The sequence below is a fragment of the Borostomias antarcticus genome (assembly GCF_949987555.1).
Source record: "Borostomias antarcticus genome assembly, chromosome: 10".
Lineage (NCBI taxonomy): Eukaryota > Metazoa > Chordata > Actinopteri > Stomiiformes > Stomiidae > Borostomias > Borostomias antarcticus.
In genome coordinates, this window is record NC_140243.1 from 23,527,652 (window position 1) to 23,546,404 (window position 18,753).

General features: G+C 42.3%; 1 protein-coding gene across 1 annotated transcript in view; it reads right to left on the reverse strand.

The window, feature by feature from the left end:
- Positions 1-1,649: 1,649 nt before the first annotated feature.
- LOC311313620 (dispanin subfamily A member 2b) overlaps positions 1,650-18,753 on the reverse strand; it is a 37,923-nt gene continuing 20,819 nt past the window's right edge. Inside the window, exon 2 of the mRNA XM_084443789.1 lies at positions 1,650-2,507. Within this exon, the coding sequence (XP_084299915.1) occupies positions 2,352-2,507 (156 nt within the window). The 3' untranslated portion in view covers positions 1,650-2,351. The remainder of the gene's footprint in view (positions 2,508-18,753) is intronic.

Sequence of the window (18,753 nt, forward strand, 5' to 3'; positions counted from 1 at the left end):
AACTTGTTAGTCGTTACACTCCGTTAATTCAAAGGTCTGGATCTTTGTGTGTTTTTCCAATGCTTCGTTACAGGAAGTATATATGCAATAATAACCCTAGACCCTAAAACAACTCCTATATCCGTCTTCAGGTCAGATCTCAATTGACTGCAGACGTGGAATGAGCCAATATTGCCCCTCCTGGACAACTGACTGTGTTCAGCAGCAGATGGCAGCAGGAGCACATGAACACATCCTTACAGTATATGGTTCCTCATTCCTCGTACTCCTTCCATAATAGGTTGTAGAACCCTCATAGGATTTTCACACAGCCCCTGGGTTAAGAGTTTACCCTGGGATAACTTAGGCCCTTTTCACACATGTAGGCTTACACATTGTTAACCTAGGGTTAACAACCTAAGCCCAGGGTGGAATAGTTCTACTAGCCCTGGGTGGAATAGTTGAGAATTTTGGACGTTTGGTCATTATGTTGTTGATCCATGGAGACCTTTTTCAGATAATTCCATACTGTCCTCTGTGGGCATAGACATTATGCTAATGCTAGCACAAACCAATGATAAACAGCTAGCATCTACTACCAAACTCATTTAAACACTCCACAGTGCCCCCAAAGCAAATAAAAATATGACAGTCTTAAATCCTTTACTTTGTGCAGACCAACAAGTTGTAATGGCCGCCATACTTCCACAGAGAACATACAAAGTAAAGGATTCAATGGTACTATGACTTAAAACAATAAAGGCATGAACGCTCAAATTAACCCTGATAAGACTGTCATCATATTATATTTGCTTTGGGTGCACCGTGGAGTGTGGTAATGTGTATGCCCACAGAGAAGGACAGCAATGACATACAGTAGCTGAAAAAGGTCTCCATGGATCAACAACATAATGCCCAATAAATAGATGTCCAAAATTCTCAACTATCCCTTTAAATGTCCATAGGAACATGCGACTAATGTTTACTTTAACCCCATTTAACACAGGCACCCTTAAGTCCCGTGTTTAGTCGATTTTCAGGGGATAACTCCGCAAACTCAGGGCTAACCCTACTCTGGGGAAGGGCCAACTAGCCCTAGGTTAAAATCGGGGTTTGCCCACTTTGGAATGTGCCAGGATATAGCCATTGTGAAAACTTTCTTAGCCTGAGGCTAACAGCTTGCTTAGCCTGCGGCTGCTTTTAGCCCTGGGCTAAGTGCAGTGTGAAAAGCCTATCAGTCATACACAGTGTCAGGTTAATGGTCTCAATCAGGGGTTCTCAAGCTTTCTTCCCCAGAGCCCCCCTAACTTACACCTGATGGAATTTGCGTCCTGGTCTGGAAATCTGGTCTAAATGAATGTCTGTTTAGACAACAAACATGTGCGCGCGCACACACACACACACACACACACACACACACACACACACACAGTACTGTACTGTACTTCTAGCTACTCAAAAAGCTGCACACAATATCCTCGCATGCATGCACACACAAATGCACACACCTTCTTGACTAACTGACATTGACAATATTGGCATGCTTACTGTACATGCTACTGCTTGTTCAAACAATTTTGGTTTCTAGTTGCTTAGAGTGTGTCACTTCCTTGATACTCTTTGAACTTTACTCAATAACAAATTTGGTTTAGATACATACTGTAGATAGATGCTTTATTTATTGCCAAGGGGAAACTGTTGGAAATTGTTGTTTACATACATGTATATACTGTAGCAGGCCTGGGTCAAACGCTATTTGAAATAATTTCAAATATTCATTTATGCTTGTTTTTTTATCTTGCCTGGCACAAAGGAACAAATTAAAGTATTTCAAATGCTGTTTGACTGTATCTGACTATAAATGACATTACACAAGGCATATGAACATCTTCCAGTAAATCTACAAATGTGCACATAAAGGGATAGAACGTGACATGGAGGTGAGAAACGCTTACTATATATATATCAAGAATAATAAAATAAAATCTACATTTCAACTCTACTATTTCATGATACAAAGTATATATATTTGAGTTTCATGCTAATATGTTTTGTATGTGTCATGGAATAAAGCTGATGCAATGCAGTAAGTATTGAAATGGAAACATTAAACTCCTGGTTAGTCAGTGTTCACTAAATATCTCTAAAGGCACCATTACTGTATGTCATAGATATGCATTAGTAAAAAAGCAGGACATTATTAACATTGATTCACACAACAGCAAGATGATGATTTTCTTTGGGAGGTGGGAGAGCACAGATGGTGAGCAGTGTGTGTGTGTGTGTGTGTGTGTGTGTGTGTGTGTGTGTGTGTGTGTGTGTGTGTGTGTGTGTGTGTGTGCGTGCGTGTGTATAGCCAACAGGATGTTAAATCAGTGTTTTCTGTAGTCTTCGAGGAGCACAGACAAGACAATCCAGATGATGGCGATGGTGATGCCGATTCCCACGGCAGCGTGGTTCAGGTTCCTGGCCCGACGAGAGCTCTTCTGGGCCGCCTCCAAGTTCCCTGTGTTGTTAGCATCTCTGGTCTGTGTGTAGAGGACAGGGAGGGAGAGGATAGAGATGGGGGAGGGGAAGGGGGAGAGAGGAGGAAGAGACAGTATCCAGAGACGGAGAGAGAAAGAGAGAGAGGCGGAAGAAAAGAAGGGAGGGGAGAGCAGGGCAGGAGAAATGGAGAGAATGAGTCAGCATCTGTTTAAATGTGATTGCAGTTCATGTAGGGGTGGGTCGCAAATCTCTGGGACAGAAGCTTGGCAGCAGGCCAGATCCAGAGACCCTCAGATGGGCTACTGTCTCTGCTCCACCCATTCAGTCTAGACAGCTCTCACAACAGCTACAGAACTTACAGGATCAATATTACTGTACCTAGGGTGTGTGTGTGTGTGTGTGTGATTGTAAAAATATATACAGTATAGTGTGTGCAGCACGACTATTGTCAAGGTCCACCCAGGAAAACCTAGAAATAAGTAATTAATGGTGGAGCAAGATGAGAAACGAGCCAGGGACATTGATTGGTCAAGTGTGCTCCCCAAAACCATTGGCTGTAAAACCTGCCACAGGACTGGAGGTGGTAGAAAGTGTGATCGAAATGGAGGAAGACATGCCCATACAAGGGCAGCATCTATTTGAAAGCAGTGAGCGAGAGACTGAGAAAAAATAGAGAAATCTATAATGAGGCTGAGAATGAGAAATGTCCCAGCAGCTCATCATTGAATTGTAGAAAATGTTGGTTTCTTAAAGTCAAACCAAATACTGAACCCCTAAATGGGATGCTTCTCAATCGGGGGAGTAAGAGTACAGTATGATGCAAAGAGTAAATATGGTGTGGAACAACTGACTACTTGACTTAGTGACAAACCTGTTAACCTAAATAAGGGAAAGAAAACAATAGATTTATTCTTCCTAACTAAGGAATACTTTTTTGTTGTATGGGATTACTTTCATTGCTGAGACCTTCACATTATATGTGTGGTAAGAACTGTAAATTGATATTTTTAAGTATACTCAGATACTGCAGGAATCATGTGGATAATACTTAGTACTTAGGGAACTGTCTAATAAGCAGTGTTATGTCTAATGAGCAGTGTTTCTCAAACCTTTCAGCCCACAACCCCCAAAATGATGTTGCCAGACACTCGCGACCCACACACACACCAATATAGGCCCCACAAATAGCATACATCCCCTAGATAATAACATAAAAAACGAATAGGTTTCTGAAGGAAATATGTGTGCTTGCTGAAAGCAGGATAGCTTAGATAACTTAAATAGTACTAATACTACTATTAATGCAAGTATATCAAAATTAGATAAAGCATGAAGGGCATCTAAATGAGTATAAAGCATGACAAGTAAATTTTTAAAGCATCAATAAGCTTGTCATTATGAATGTTTCAATGTTTGAATCTAGTTTCTAACTTAATAGAGAGAAAGAATGGAAGGTAAAATGGTATCTATGACTATAAAGCATCAATAAGCTTGTCATTGTGAATGTTTCAAAATGTGTATATCGTAGCTGGCTGAAAAATTATGGATTAGGGACTGAAAGTACAGTATATAGCCTTAATAGTACTAAATAATATTAAGAGTTGAAACGTATATGAGTAGTTAAGGCTAGACAAAACACATTGAGATCGAGAAAGACAGAAAATTATAAATGGTATCTGCCAGTAAAATGCGCTATGTGGACACAGCCCCTAAGAGGAGATATATGGCAAAAAAAAGTGTGCGGGAGAGGAATAATATTGTAAGTAGGCGGCCTTAGCAAGAGATGGAGGAAAACATGCAGACTTATAGTGATAGATCGACTACCAGCCAAAGGGTAAAGTCAGTTGAGGGCCTGTCTGTGCTAAGAGTAACCCTTTGTTAGCTCTTAAACTCAAGTCACTGAGAGCAGGGGGCCAGGCTAATGTTAGCAGCACAGAGACAGAGAAAGTGAGGAAATACTTTGACTCACTCAGGCACAATTCCAGTTACTTGATTGTATTTATAAATGGCACACAGCCCTGTGTGACGCCCCACCCTTCACCCTGGACTTCTTGGCTCCATGTTTTTTATTGTCTTTTCGTGTCGTTTCTTGTTTATGTTCCCCTGCTCCAGTCCCAGTCCTCCCAGCTCACTCCTGCACCCTAGTCCCCCTCTAGTACTCTCACTCCTGTACCCTAGTCCCACTCTAGTACTCTCACTCCTGCACCCTAGTCCCCCTCTAGTACTCTCACTCCTGCACCCTAGTCCCCCTCTAGTTCTCTCAGTCCTGCACCCTAGTACCCCTCTAGTACTCTCACTCCTGCACCCTAGTCCCCCTCTAGTACTCTCACTCCTGCACCCTAGTCCCCCTCTAGTTCTCTCAGTCCTGCACCCTAGTACCCCTCTAGTACTCTCACTCCTGCACCCTAGTACCCCTCTAGTTCTCTCACTCCTGCACCCTAGTCCCCCTCTAGTTCTCTCACTCCTGCACCCTAGTCCCCCTCTAGTTCTCTCAATCCTGCACCCTAGTCCCCCTCTAGTTCTCTCAGTCCTGCACCCTAGTCCACCTCTAGTTCTCTCACTCCTGCAGCCTAGTTTCCCTCAGTCCCTCTCTGCGTAGTTCCCCTCTGGCTCCCATGTGTTTTCCCTTCCCTGCCAGCGTCTCTGTTTGCGCTTGTTCTTTCAGTTAACCCTTCACTGTCTTCCCCCTCTTGTGTGATTGTTTGCACCTGTGTCTCATTATGTTTGCACTACCTGCACCTTTTTTTCCCTTCATTAGCTTCTCCTTTGCCTCAGTTTGTTTATTTCTGGTCAGTCCATTGTTTTATTCTGTGTGTATTCTTGCTGTTTACTGTTTTTTTCTCTGATGGATTTACGTTTTGTTTTCTGGATTAAACCTACATGTAACTTTCTTCACATGCCTCGAGCGTCCTGCATTTGGGTCCTGCCTCTGCTGCTACACACATCTAGTCATGACGCTGATGAACATGTATAGAGCTGGCTGTATCAAGAAATGTTCATCTGAATATGTGTAAGCCTGGGTCTAATTAGTTGTATGCGTGCGTGACTCCTCTTTGACCGTACGAGGTACGAAGGGGTTCGGGAGGATCTAGGGAGAGGACGTGTCTCCACCGGACAGATTTACATGTGACCTAGGTCAAGGGTGACATTCTCACATGTGGTGTACCAACACCGACTGTTTAGATACTGGGGCGTCAGGCGCCTCATCCTATCTTCAGTGCAAGGCCGTATTACGAGAAGCGAGAGAGAGAGCTTTGTCTAGAAGGAAGGAGGGGGGTGAGACCCCCCCCCCCCTTCTCCAAAGGTTAAAACCACTATTCAGTTTGCATGTGCTTCGATTTGGGTTCAGCCAGCATCCAGACAGGTCATCTGTACATTAGACATCGCCATGCTCTTTTGTATGTTATACCTTCTGGAATAAACCGCTTTTGCTTATACTCAAATCCCGTGTTGGAGAGATTCATTTGGAACACCTCACAAAGGAGACACTGGACTGTGTGGTATATTAGAGATTGGGGGTCAGTCTTTTATTGGAAACGAGAAAACACAACGCAGAGCTAATCAAGGACAATAATAAAAGACAAAGAGATTCAACAACGCCATGGGGTGTTTCTTACACATCAAATTCAAACACTTCACGCAGCAATCACGGCATAGTAATTAGTTAATATCAGGCGATATTAGCGACTGCAAATACATTTTTCTATTTTATTTCTTTATTATTTGAAGATCTCTTGAAACTCATTCCATGCTCTAGGAGCAAAATAACTAAAAGCTGTTTTTCCCAGCTCGGTTTTGACTCGAGGGACCTCAACTATGTTTCTCCCACAGAGTTGAAGGGCCCATATTGCATGGAGTACTCAGTTCCTTTAAACTCCCATAAACCCTTTCAATGGAGCTTTCGGTCACTAGGACAATGACTTCTTGGTCCAAGTAAACTGCACTATAAACTGTGGTGTTATTGTTTGAGGGAGGAAGAGAAAGAAGGAAATGTATGTTGGAAATGGATTTTGGTGCAAGGTGTGCCTAGTGACACAACAGTAGGCCACTGACAACTGATGTGGTCGCTTGCTCAGAAAGGACGTTTGAGGCACTGGTGAACAGCCAGCAAGCATCTACAGTATATAGAAATAGCTGCAAGGGGCAATGAGACTGCACTTAGAAGTGCTAACTTTGTCATGCCACAAATCACCCAATTTCAAACGATTTCTCCTTATCACCCCTGATGTAGAGAACACCCAAGAGTAAATGTGTGCGATGACGACTGAATTGGGTAAAGGGTTCATGAGAAGATGAGTACTATATTAGCATTAGCAATTAGCTTCGTGCCATAATGGTTAAACTCCAAATGTCTGTAATTTTCTTGTTTTGAGATATCTGCAAACGCATGGTTTCAAGTCCCAGTCCGTTTCAAATCTCTAGATCATTGTCGTACAAGGTTATAAGCACTTGAATTTTGTGGCCTTTTTTCTTTTGTGCAAAAATACCTCTCCATCTTAGATTTCCTAGCTGTTAACACTGTATAGGGAGACATACACCACACACATAGGCTATACATGTGGAATTTAAGACTGATCAGACTTTTATGAGAATACACTTTTTGTAGGTTTTGCCAAGTTTTCAACCTGCAAAAAAAATCCACCATGGCGGAGATGATGGGTTCCTGAGGCAAATTTGTTCCCCATGAGGAAAGACATACGTGTAAGTTCCATAAATGTTTTTCCAATGGGGTGGAAATGCCAGCATTGTGTACTAAATTGCTTATTATAGCTCCACCTATGAGAGAATCATGGTGACCCTTTGGTCTGTAGTTTGGACCTGGTGATTTATAGCATTTATGGTCCAGGACTTCCAGGAGCATTTCCAGGAAAAACAATAAAACCGAGAAGAACAGTAGGGCTCCTACGATGTAAGCCAAGACATGCACCTGTGAGACACACCCCCCCAGTCAACATGCATGGTATTGTAGAGAAGAATATGTCTTGTCTTTGATGTTTCTGAATGTATTTCAAAGCATCCTCTCAATACATTGAGTTTTACATGTGAACCTCAGAAGGGTGTGTTGATGACTTATTGACTTCACATAAGAAGGGGGGAGCAGAGAACACCAACAGACTGCAAAATGCACAGCTATAATAATAATAATAATAATAATAATAATAATAATAACTTTCATTTATATAGCGCCTTTAGTTGTCATGGTGGAATGTGGGGCTCTGGAGAGAGCAGATAGAGACAGAGAGCTAGCCAACGTCTGCCTATCTGCCTGTCTGCCAATCAATCTGTCACCCAGCCAGTGGATCTGACTGCGGTTCGGTCACGTGGCCTTGATACAGTTAGCTAAATTGGGATCTGGACATCTTAAGAAGAGTGAAAGAGAAAAGAAGAGAGTGTTTGAGCCTGTGTTTGTATGTGCCTGGGTATTTAGTGTGCCTTCCTGTGTGTGTTCTTTGATGTGTTTGTGTGTGTGCCCTTGTGAACTGTATGTGTGTATTGAATCAATCAATCAATCAATCAATCAATCATCAATCAACCAATCAACCAATCAATCAATCAATCAATCAATCAATCAATCAATCAATCAAACAAACAAACAAACAAACAAACTGAATTTATATAGATAAAAAAGGTGGTAGGTTCAAGGTCATTGGTTCCAGACCAGACAGAGCTACTGAACCTACCCTCTCCAGGGCTGCCAGATGGGGCAGACCCTGTGCTTCATAGCTGTGAAAGACAGCAGAGCAAAAATCTAAGAATTTCTAATCTAAGAATTTCACTCGCTGATGTGACAAGCTATCACAATTATTATATTACTATTATAAATGCAACTCCAAGTGCTGAACATAAAAAGTAGCAATAAGAGTAAGTTATATGAAAATAATTATTTAAAAATAAATAAAAACATGAACATGAATGAAAATAGCTGAAGCCTGTGTTGGGGTGGCATGGTCGCGGGAGAGGGCCCAGACTGCTATTATAAACTTCAGGATTACTGGCATCTGTTGGGTTCTTTTGTGTGTGTTTAGTGTGTGTGTGTGTGTGTGTGTGTGTGTGGGTCTGTGTGTGTGGAAGGTCAAGTTAAAACACTGCTAGCTAGAGCGGGACAGGGAGTACAGCCTCCCTCCCACAGCACTGGGCTGCATTCCATTCTAGAAAATTGCTCCCCTGCTGCCCTCGGTCACTCACCCTTCAAATAAGACCTGAGAAGACTAGAATTGTTGTTCCTTGTTCCCACCATCTTGTTCCCACATTTGTTCCCAATCCTACCAGCTCTGTGATGGGTGGTGGGTGAGGGCACATGGGAGGGAACAGCTTTCCAAATGGCACACGTCTCTGGGGTGTTTTCATTATTTTCTTAAAGGGCACCGCACATGCTAAATCAATTTTGTAATGTGTTACATGTGTTGTAATCATATACATGTTGGTCTCTGGTGGTCCTACCAATGTACAAAAGTTGATATCAAACAACCCAGTCGTTTGTTTATGGTTCGCACACTTTCTCCTGTCCTGGAAGCTCCACCCTTCAACAAGCCATTCGGATTTTCAGAGTTTTCCGTCCAGAGTCTTGTCGTTTCAGAGTCTTGTCCCAACTCTTTGTGAAGAAATTGGCACCCCTCCCTCGCCCCTCCCCCTCCATCTCATTTGTCAATGGGGCTTTCACAGGAATCCATTCAGACAGATGAAATAAGATAGCTCAGGGGTGAAATGTGATTTTTTTTTCTGCATAGGACATTAAAATTCACTTTTCTGAGACCCCATAAACCGATTTTAGATAGGTAAAAACAGCATATGCGATGCCCTTTAATAATGGAATTAATCATTTTCTTTCGTACACATCAAATAAAACAAAGTTTAATTATGTTATCTTCAAAGTAGGGTTAATCATCTTTTTAACACTATACTGTAGATATTTATACTTGGCACCTGTAGGACCTACAGTGTGCTATTTAGAGATTATGTAAAACAATAGCATATATCATAAATGGAAATAAATCACGGTAATATTATTCCAAAAAGCAATAACTAAAATGATGCCATTTCCTGTAGAACGTTCACAAACTTTTACAAGTTCACAAAGATTTTAAAGGCCCATGGAAGCCCTTTACTGCCCTCCCTAGTTGCCCCTGACGCAGTCCTGGCAGCTCAGTGGAGGCTGGTGGATGACGGAACATGGGAGGGACCAGCTTACTGGAATGCGACGTCAGGGTGCCCAGGGGTGCTCACATAACTGCTTTGTTCACTGTGGGCCCGTTGTTTTCCTATCCTCGGTTTGGTCTGCTAGTGTTCTCCTACACATCCCTCTGTAGTCAGCTAAACATTTTGTACCGCTCCGTGTAGAATTGCCATTGAGGGGTTTTATATTTGCCTGATATCAGACAGAATTGTCAACTCATTACACTCAATTTCCAGAATCAGTCAACTCGGTGTAGTGGGCAGATTCAAAGGTCTGGTTCAATATGACAGCGCTTGAATGCATTTTCGGACAAAGTGGGCCAAAGTGCACACGCACGCACACACACACACACACACACACACACACACACACACACACACAATATTGTACCATACTTTAGTAAACCATACTGTATCATATCTTAGTAGTAAAGTACAGTATAGTATAGTATACAGTAGTATAGTATAGTATAGTATAGTATAGTATAGTGTAGTATAGTATAGTATAGTATAGTGTGGTCTAGTGATAGTCAGTCAGTGTACATTACAGTCATCAATCAGTCAGGGTTTACAGGCAGCTGGACCAATGACACACTAATTGATTTGTATTGAAATAACGCTTGTAGGCTGTAGATTGTGAACTAGAGAAGTGATAGAGAGGTGAATGGAGAGGAGACACTATGTGAAGGTAAATTCTGAGATCAAGTTGGTATGTGGGGATCTGTGCGTCTCCGTGAAGCTTGTCCCTGACTGAGTGAGTATTCAGTTTCAGCTGGACCTGTCTCTGAGAAAGCTCAGCTCTAGGGAGTAACATGAAGAGGCCAAGTATGTGTGTGTGTGTGTGTGTGTGTGTGTACTGTATGTGTAATTGTGTGTGAATGTCTATGGCGTGTAAAACCCCTTTTTATACTGGACAAAAAACTCACCAACACCTAACACCTAGCTTTTGTCTTCATTGTGAAAGGGTACACTCGGCATTCAGTCCCATGACTAATGACTCTGCAAAGCCTTTTTTTCATATCAAAATTACCCAGATAGCAAGCAGATCTGGGCCATATACAGGCCAGATCTGGCCCTTGTGGCTTAGTTCCGGCCCATATATGGCCCAGAATCATTACACATCCGCTTGCTATCTGGGTAGTGCCTTTAAACAGGCTTTTAAAACTCAGGACTACCGGTAAGAACCACGCGACAAATACATGATTGACACCTTTCACTTTTCCAGTGGACAAATATGCCTTTCTGTTGTGTAACGTTTGACAGCAGACAGAACTAATACTAGGCCTATCTTTGAGATATTATTTGATAGATATATCAGAAAGAATGAATACTAGGCCTAGGATCTTTGAGATAGTATGGCATACATACTGTACTCTAGTAAAACACAAAAACAAATACTATCTTTGAAAAAAAAAAAATCTCAAACGAAACTAATACTATCTTTGGAGAGAAAAAAAACATCTTAAACTTCTCTCACATTTCCTCCACTGTTCTCTACCGATACAACAAAGCAACAAAGCAGTTTTCCTTCCTGGATCCGCTGACCTGTTTATCTGTAGCAGCATCTATGACCTGATCTGACACACCACATGGCTGAGCTCTATGTGATCCTGGATATCCTTTCATAACTTTGACTCTGCTTCGGTGCCCTGCCCTTCCGTCTCCTACTCTCATGCTCCTGTATCTGCTATCCAGATGGTACAGTACGCAGGGCTTTTGCTGAGCTCCGGGAAGCCCAGCAGTGAACCATCAGGACACAGTGTACTAGATACAACTCAAGACTCACAATCATTTATTAATGTTCTATTATCCATTCTATACAATATAACTAACTAACCAATATGTTGGTGTGATCTTCAAACTCGTTAAGTGTATATTCAAATAAATGTTATTGTGCTTTGTAGTAGAACTTGATAAGTGTAATCAACGAGTGCACAGATGAATGAACAGAACACATCTACAGCCTACTTTTTTCCGATATCGCAAATCCATTTGGTATTTGTTAAAGAGCACTGTGACCTTGGATAGTTTAATTTATGACTTTTCAACTAACTGATGGTAGGTGTGATTAGGTGTGTCAGTGCACAACTACATAATACATTAGTTTAATGTTGCCACCATACAAATGAGATGACTCATTTGAAATTACCCATTTAAAATTACACAGATTCACTTACCACAGCTGCTGTACACGGCACTTGTGACATGATCACATGGTTGGTTTTGCATTGCAATCATAACTAAATTACATGTTATTACAGTACAACAGGCCACAAGCAATATTTGGTGTGGCACTGTATGTAAAGCTACTGTAGCTGCAGTAACTAATGAACTATCTTTGTAGCAACATAAACTAGTAGCCTACCAGTACATGGGATTTTATGTTCTAATTAGGGCTGTCAATCGATGAAAAGTGTAATTGAATTAATTACATGATCTAGATATTTCAAGATATTTCAATTAAAATACATTACATTATTGTGGCAGACAAGTAAGTCATTGAATATACATTACAAAAGGTGGCTTTAGAAGTCAATATATTGTTTTATTAAATTATTTTTTTCAATATCTTGTTATGTCTTCTCTGTGTAAGGGTATCAATCAATCTGAGTAACATATTCGGCTTACGCCAATACATCATTCATTTTCTTTTCATCGTGATACAGCTGGTGGATTTTTTGAGGTGATAAGTCACATAAAGTAGAATTGCTCTGATAGTACACACAATCTTTCTTGCAGAGTATGTATATCCCTATTTTATATATATATATATATATATATATATATATATATATATATATATATATATATATATATATATATATATATATATATATTTCCATTAAGTGTTCCATCTGGGCCTTTTTTGCATGTAAACTTTCCATTCAGATGGTCAAGTAAAGTTTGTTCATCAGCTTCCATGTGTTCCATCGTGTCTGTTAAGGTAATAACACATTGTGCGATGTACAACGTAGCCTACGGGGTGTGGTGAAATCGATTAATTTGTGTTAAACTTGTAACATTATTTTTTCTTGTAATTATTTGATTATTTAACGTGTTAAATTGAGAGTTCTAGTTCTAATAATGACATGGGGCTGCAACACAATTTTCCTCCAGACAACTACCAGAGACTGATGACAATATTTGTGAGATCATCTCCAGACAGAGGACAACTGGAGGAGGCTGTTGATGAGCTGATGTCATCACGGTCGGAGATAGAGTGTGCTTTCAGACGTCCTATCAAGGGCACAGCTCACAGCTCCCATGCAGCCTGTCTCAATCACACTGACATACTATGGACATCTTAGACACTTACACAATCCCCATCCCCATGGAAATTACATTTATCCGGCCAGATAACCATAAAGATAATGTCCAGATAATGGTTATTTATAGCACCTATTTCAGAAGCGACAGCTTCCTCTATCCTGAACTAAGATTCCTAGATTTCTAATGAAAATACATGAATGGCTTCGTTCTATATGCTTCCTAGACCGGTGATATCATGCAATGACAGTCTTACTGAACCAGTATCAAATGACTGACTATTTTATTTAATCATTTTACCATCACTTCCTGCTTATGTTCAGGACACTACGGATGTGCTCAACAAGATCAAGCAGCTGGAAAACCAAGGCACAGAGACTTTTCTAGCCACTCTGGGTGATGAATCATTGTACACAACCAAACACAAACAGGGCCTAGCAGCACTGAAATACTTTTTAAATGCTCGGCCAGAATGCTGCCCAATAATTTCCTATAGTAACTAACAGAATGGACTTTGACAACATTTTTATTTTTCAAGTGTTTAAACAGACCAAATGGTGTGGGGGCTTGCTATAGTTCTTCTTATGCAGCACTATACCTGAGTAAATGGGAACATGTCTTTGTGTTTAACCATGAAAGAAATAGTTTTCTTAAGCACTTATTTGGTGGGGACAGTACGGTGTCTGTTTGTTTTGGTCTGGATCAGAGGCAGAGCTACAAGCTTTACATAACTTCTTTGAATGATATTAACCCTAACGTCAAGCTACTGTATAGATTACTGCAAGGAGAGCATAGCCTACATTTTTTTTAGATCGTACAATCTCTAAAGAAAATCAAGTGACTTGGCATACCTCTATATTTAGGAAACAAGACAGAAACACCATACTACATGCGAGGAGCTTTCATCTTACGTGGCTCAAAGAGAATGTGCCTTATGCGGGTGTGGAGAACGTATGGCCAAGAAAAGGAGTTTCATTGTTGTTCGTTATTTCATTATTTGTTCAATGTGTATGTAGAACCCTCAAGTTAAGGAAGGCTACTGGGTCTACTGTACTGTTTTCCTCTTCTGTAACACAAGAGGAACAGATTTACAAACAGGGGTTACTTTCTCGCCTGAAAAAATATTACATGTGACATATTAACAGTCAGGAGAGGCAAGATTATATTTAGCCTGCTTTGAAATACCTGTTATCACTACCAGCTGGTGAGAAATGCCTTCTGGGATACTTTGCTGGAAGTAGTATAAATTGTATGTATACTACATGTAAAGTATGTACTTTGTAAGAGCAGCTGTAGTACGTACTAATAGTAAAAAGAGAAAGTATGCACCAGTCTGCTTTATAAAGCAATGCAGATAAAGCATGCTCAAAGGCACAAAGTAAACCCAGAAACTCCTTAGTTCAAAGCGCACACATTAGTTGGCCCGGCTAATTATTCCTTCTGGTACATACAGTACCGTCCAATGTGGCAATGTACAAATTGACCTACAGTACATCTAACCCTATTGCCTAGGGACAACAGACTTACTGCCCACTAGGACCAATCAACTACTGGTTAACTAGAATGAACTACCCAACAAAGGTTTTTCCTTAGAGTAGAAGTGGAGTACTTAAAGCAGTTCCTATGAAAGAAAGCATATGCATTCCCTGGATCAGAGCCATATATCTAAATATCCACGTTGACTGAGATCTAGGCTTCTATCAGACAAGTGAATATTCTCCACTCAATGTCAAGGGACACTCCATGACACCTCATGCACACCTTATCATATAATGCCTCCTCTCAGTTATCTGCCTCTCTCATTGGTCAACAGAGACCATTCAGGCATGTTCCCATGGGTCAAGAGACCTACCAGGTCCAGTGGCCTGTTAGACTTTAGAACAGACTGGAATGTAACAATGTTAACCACTAATGAATCGTGAAAAAAATGGTAAACGTATAAGTCCAAAATAAGCATAAGACACTACATGTACCAACAATACAAACTAAGGGAATTGATAGTGCAGATAACTCTCTCAGAGAAAACCACGGCTTCCAGGAAATTCTGCATACCAAACGCCTGACTAATTCAACTGGTCACTGGCCATGGGGCCCACGCAGGGTGCCGGACAAGAGTATTCGAGCAACTCTCTCTTTCTACTAACACTAACAGAGAGTTATTAGAAACAGAGAGAGAGAGAGAGAGAGAGAGAGAGAGAGAGATAATGCCACCACAATATAAGTTATGTCAATAGCAGCTGTTGGTAGTACGTGTGGGAAGCCTATGAATGTGACCGATGATCCATATATAGAAACTAACTAGCCTATATGAATGTGACCGATGATCCACATGAAATCCCACCAGGACAACCGTATTGAATCTGGGTGCCTTGAACTCTTTGGATACTCTCTCTCCCTCTCCGTTTCTCTCTCTCTCTCTCTCTCTCGCACACACACACGTGCACGCACACATGCGCGTGCGCACACACACACACACACACACACATCTGTAAATAACCTCTTTCTCTCTCTGACTTGGGCCTCTTGTCCGCTGTGCTAAAAAGGCCTCTCTGTTTATGTGAAAGTGAAGATTCCAGTTACTGCCCCCGCCCCTACCCATTTCCTCTCACTCCCTCCCTCTAGTCTAGCTCCAAACTCCTAGGCCTGGGTTACACGATGTCAACACAAGAACGAGAATGGCAATGAGAACGACAATGACCTCCAAGTTACACGTAACATTTTATCAGCGTTGCCAGAAGTTATCGGGTCACATGGAAACGGGTATCACAGCACCATTCGCAACACTGGGCATGCGCATACCTGTTGTAAACAGACCCTGACAGTTATCTATGCTCTATCTATACTTTGTTCCTAAATAAACTTTTCGAATGCATTTATTTAGGGCTGCCTGTCTTCAACCAAAGAAAACCTTGGTCAGCCTGTTCTCAGGCCTTAATTTCCTTAGTTAGTAATTAACTAGGCCTGAATTGTTATTCAGGATACTTTGTATTAGTTCCTCTGCAATAATACAAATCCTGAGACGGATTTCGTACACGGTAATGTACCAGTCTAGCAATGCGTTGGCCCGGGTTCGGCTTTTGATAGAAAATTTTTTTTTGCTGTTTTTGCTGCTTTCTTATCTATTAATTTTTTATCAACTTACACATTCAAGCGTGGAAACCTCTCTGAAAACACTTTAGTCTTTGCTTCTTCTTCTAGGCAACATTCATTTTTATCGCGGGTTCGAGCCACGAGGAAGATGTTGATTTTTCTTTAGAGCAGGGCTTAAATATGAAATTATTTTTCAATCGGTTCGCTCTGAGCAGAACCAGAATATTTAACGTTTCCGTTCTCGTGTTCTGCCACCAACATAGCGTTCCTGAACTGGTTAATAGGTCGGAGCCTTGCTTTAGACAACGTTGGCTCTTTGTTACAATGAGGAATCAAGTAAGCTTTTGATATCAGCTTAGATATCAACTTTATTTATTTGCGTTGCAACCAATATTATCTTATGTTTCTATGCATGTTAAACAAAATAATATCTGAGGATTACACAAAAATTATCAGAATGATTTTCACGAAACTTGATGGAGGGGTGTAGCATAAGCCAATTTAGAACCCATCCCAGAGACAGGGACACTGGGCTAGTGCCCCTCTACCCCTCCCAGAGGCATGGACACTGGACTAGTGCCCCTCTACCCCTCCCAGAGGCATGGACACTAGGCTAGTGCCCCTCTACCCCTCCCAGAGGCATGGACACTGAGCTAGTGCCCCTCTACCCCTCCCAGAGGCATGGACACTGGGCTAGTGCCCCTCTACCCCTCCCAGAGGCATGGACACTGGGCTAGTGCCCCTCTACCCCTCCCAGAGGCATGGACACTGGGCTAGTGCCCCTCTACCCCTCCCAGAGGCATGGACACTGGGCTAGTGCCCCTCTACCCCTCCCAGAGGCATGGACACTGGGCTAGTGCCCCTCTACCTCTCCCAGAGGCATGGACACTGGGCTAGTGCCTGTCCTTTTTACCCTCCAGAGGAATGAACACACAACTTCCAACCTTTACCCCTTGCCTTATAGGTCAGATCCTGTCCCAACCCCAACCCCTATTCGAACCCCAACCCACATAGGGACTGGAAGAAGGACACCAAAACCAACCCGCCAATCTCCACTGCACAAGTAGAGTAGTGGTCAGATCCTGTCCCAGCCTTATAGGTCAGATCCTGTCCCAACCCTTATTCTAACCCCAATTAATGTTATGGAAGCTGCTGCTAGTTGTTGTGAGCTCATGTGCTAACTGGTGATCCCACTCTTATTTTGCTGTATTAACATTGGAAGCATTGGAACTGATGTGTCCAGGCGACAAGACCTATCTTAATTTATCAGACATTATTTTATGTCATTTCAATTTACAGCTATTTCAGTGGTATGACTAGCTTCCGTCCTACCAGTCCTGAACAGAAACAAGCCAGCCACGCACATAAGCCACGCTGGACCTGGCCTGGTTAAATCTGAGATAATGATATTAGTTACTCATACTAGCCCATATGATGCTGTGTCAATAGCCAATGCATTATTGCAATAGGGTGTGTCAAACGTTATGTGCTCATACTGTAGTAGCAGGCTATAATGTTACATGTGCTCAGAGGCTTGCGGTCTGACATAATTATATGGGGTGAACTTCACTCGATATGCAGTAGAGTAGAAAATAATACAGGTCTGAAAGGGCTCATAGTGTGTAGCCTACACTGTACAACCAGTTCAAATTATTGTTGTCAATGAGAGGTTATTCTCCATGGTTATATAACGACACTAATCAACTCCAAACTGATCAAAAGCAGTTAGCTAGATTCTGTAGGCCAAGATAAATCCAATGATGTCCACCTCTTGATATTTGGTGAATTTTATTTTAATAATTTTATTCAACAACTGTACATGATTAGGGTAAACACTGATAATAATAATTTAATAACAACAACAATAATCATCATCATAATAAGAAAATGGTCATAATATCATCATGAGTTGTGCATGTATCTTATTTTGTTTGCTTGTAAGTTAAGGGGAGAGGGGAGACCAGCAGGGCAAGCGTCGGGCAGGGGAGAGGGGAGACCAGCAGGGCAAGCGTCGGGCAGGGGAGAGGGGAGACCAGCAGGGCAAGCGTCGGGCAGGGGAGAGGGGAGACCAGCAGGGCAAGCGTCGGGCAGGGGAGAGGGGAGACCAGCAGGGCAAGCGTCGGGCAGGGGAGACCAGCAGGGCAAGCGTCGGGCAGGGGAGAGGGGAGACCAGCAGGGCAAGCGTCGGGCAGGGGAGACCAGCAGGGCAAGCGTCGGGCAGGGGAGAGGGGAGACCAGCAGGGCAAGCGTCGGGCAGGGGAGAGGGGAGACCAGCAGGGCAAGCGTCGGGCAGGGGAGAGGGGAGACCAGCAGGGCAAGCGTCGGGCAGGGGAGACCAGCAGGGCAAGCGTCGGGCAGGGGAGAGGGGAGACCAGCAGGGCAAGCGTCGGGCAGGGGAGAGGGGAGACCAGCAGGGCAAGCGTCGGGCAGGGGAGAGGGGAGACCAGCAGGGCAAGCGTCGGGCAGGGGAGAGGGGAACTTGGGAGTGGAACTCAACAACAGGAGAGAGCTGTAGCTGTTAGTATCCCCTAAGTCACAGAAAAACAGCCAGAGCAGGTGGAGACTTTAATATAAATTGCAGTTTTTGGAAAGAATATCGGTCAAAAATATTGGTAATCGGTGGACTAGGACCAAAAATCGGAATCGGATCCAAAATCTGGTATCGGTCGGGCTCTACTTTACATGTGCAGTTAGACTCCATGATTTTGTCCTAATGAATTTCAATCTGGAGTTTGTGAGGCGTCCGAGCCTTCCGCA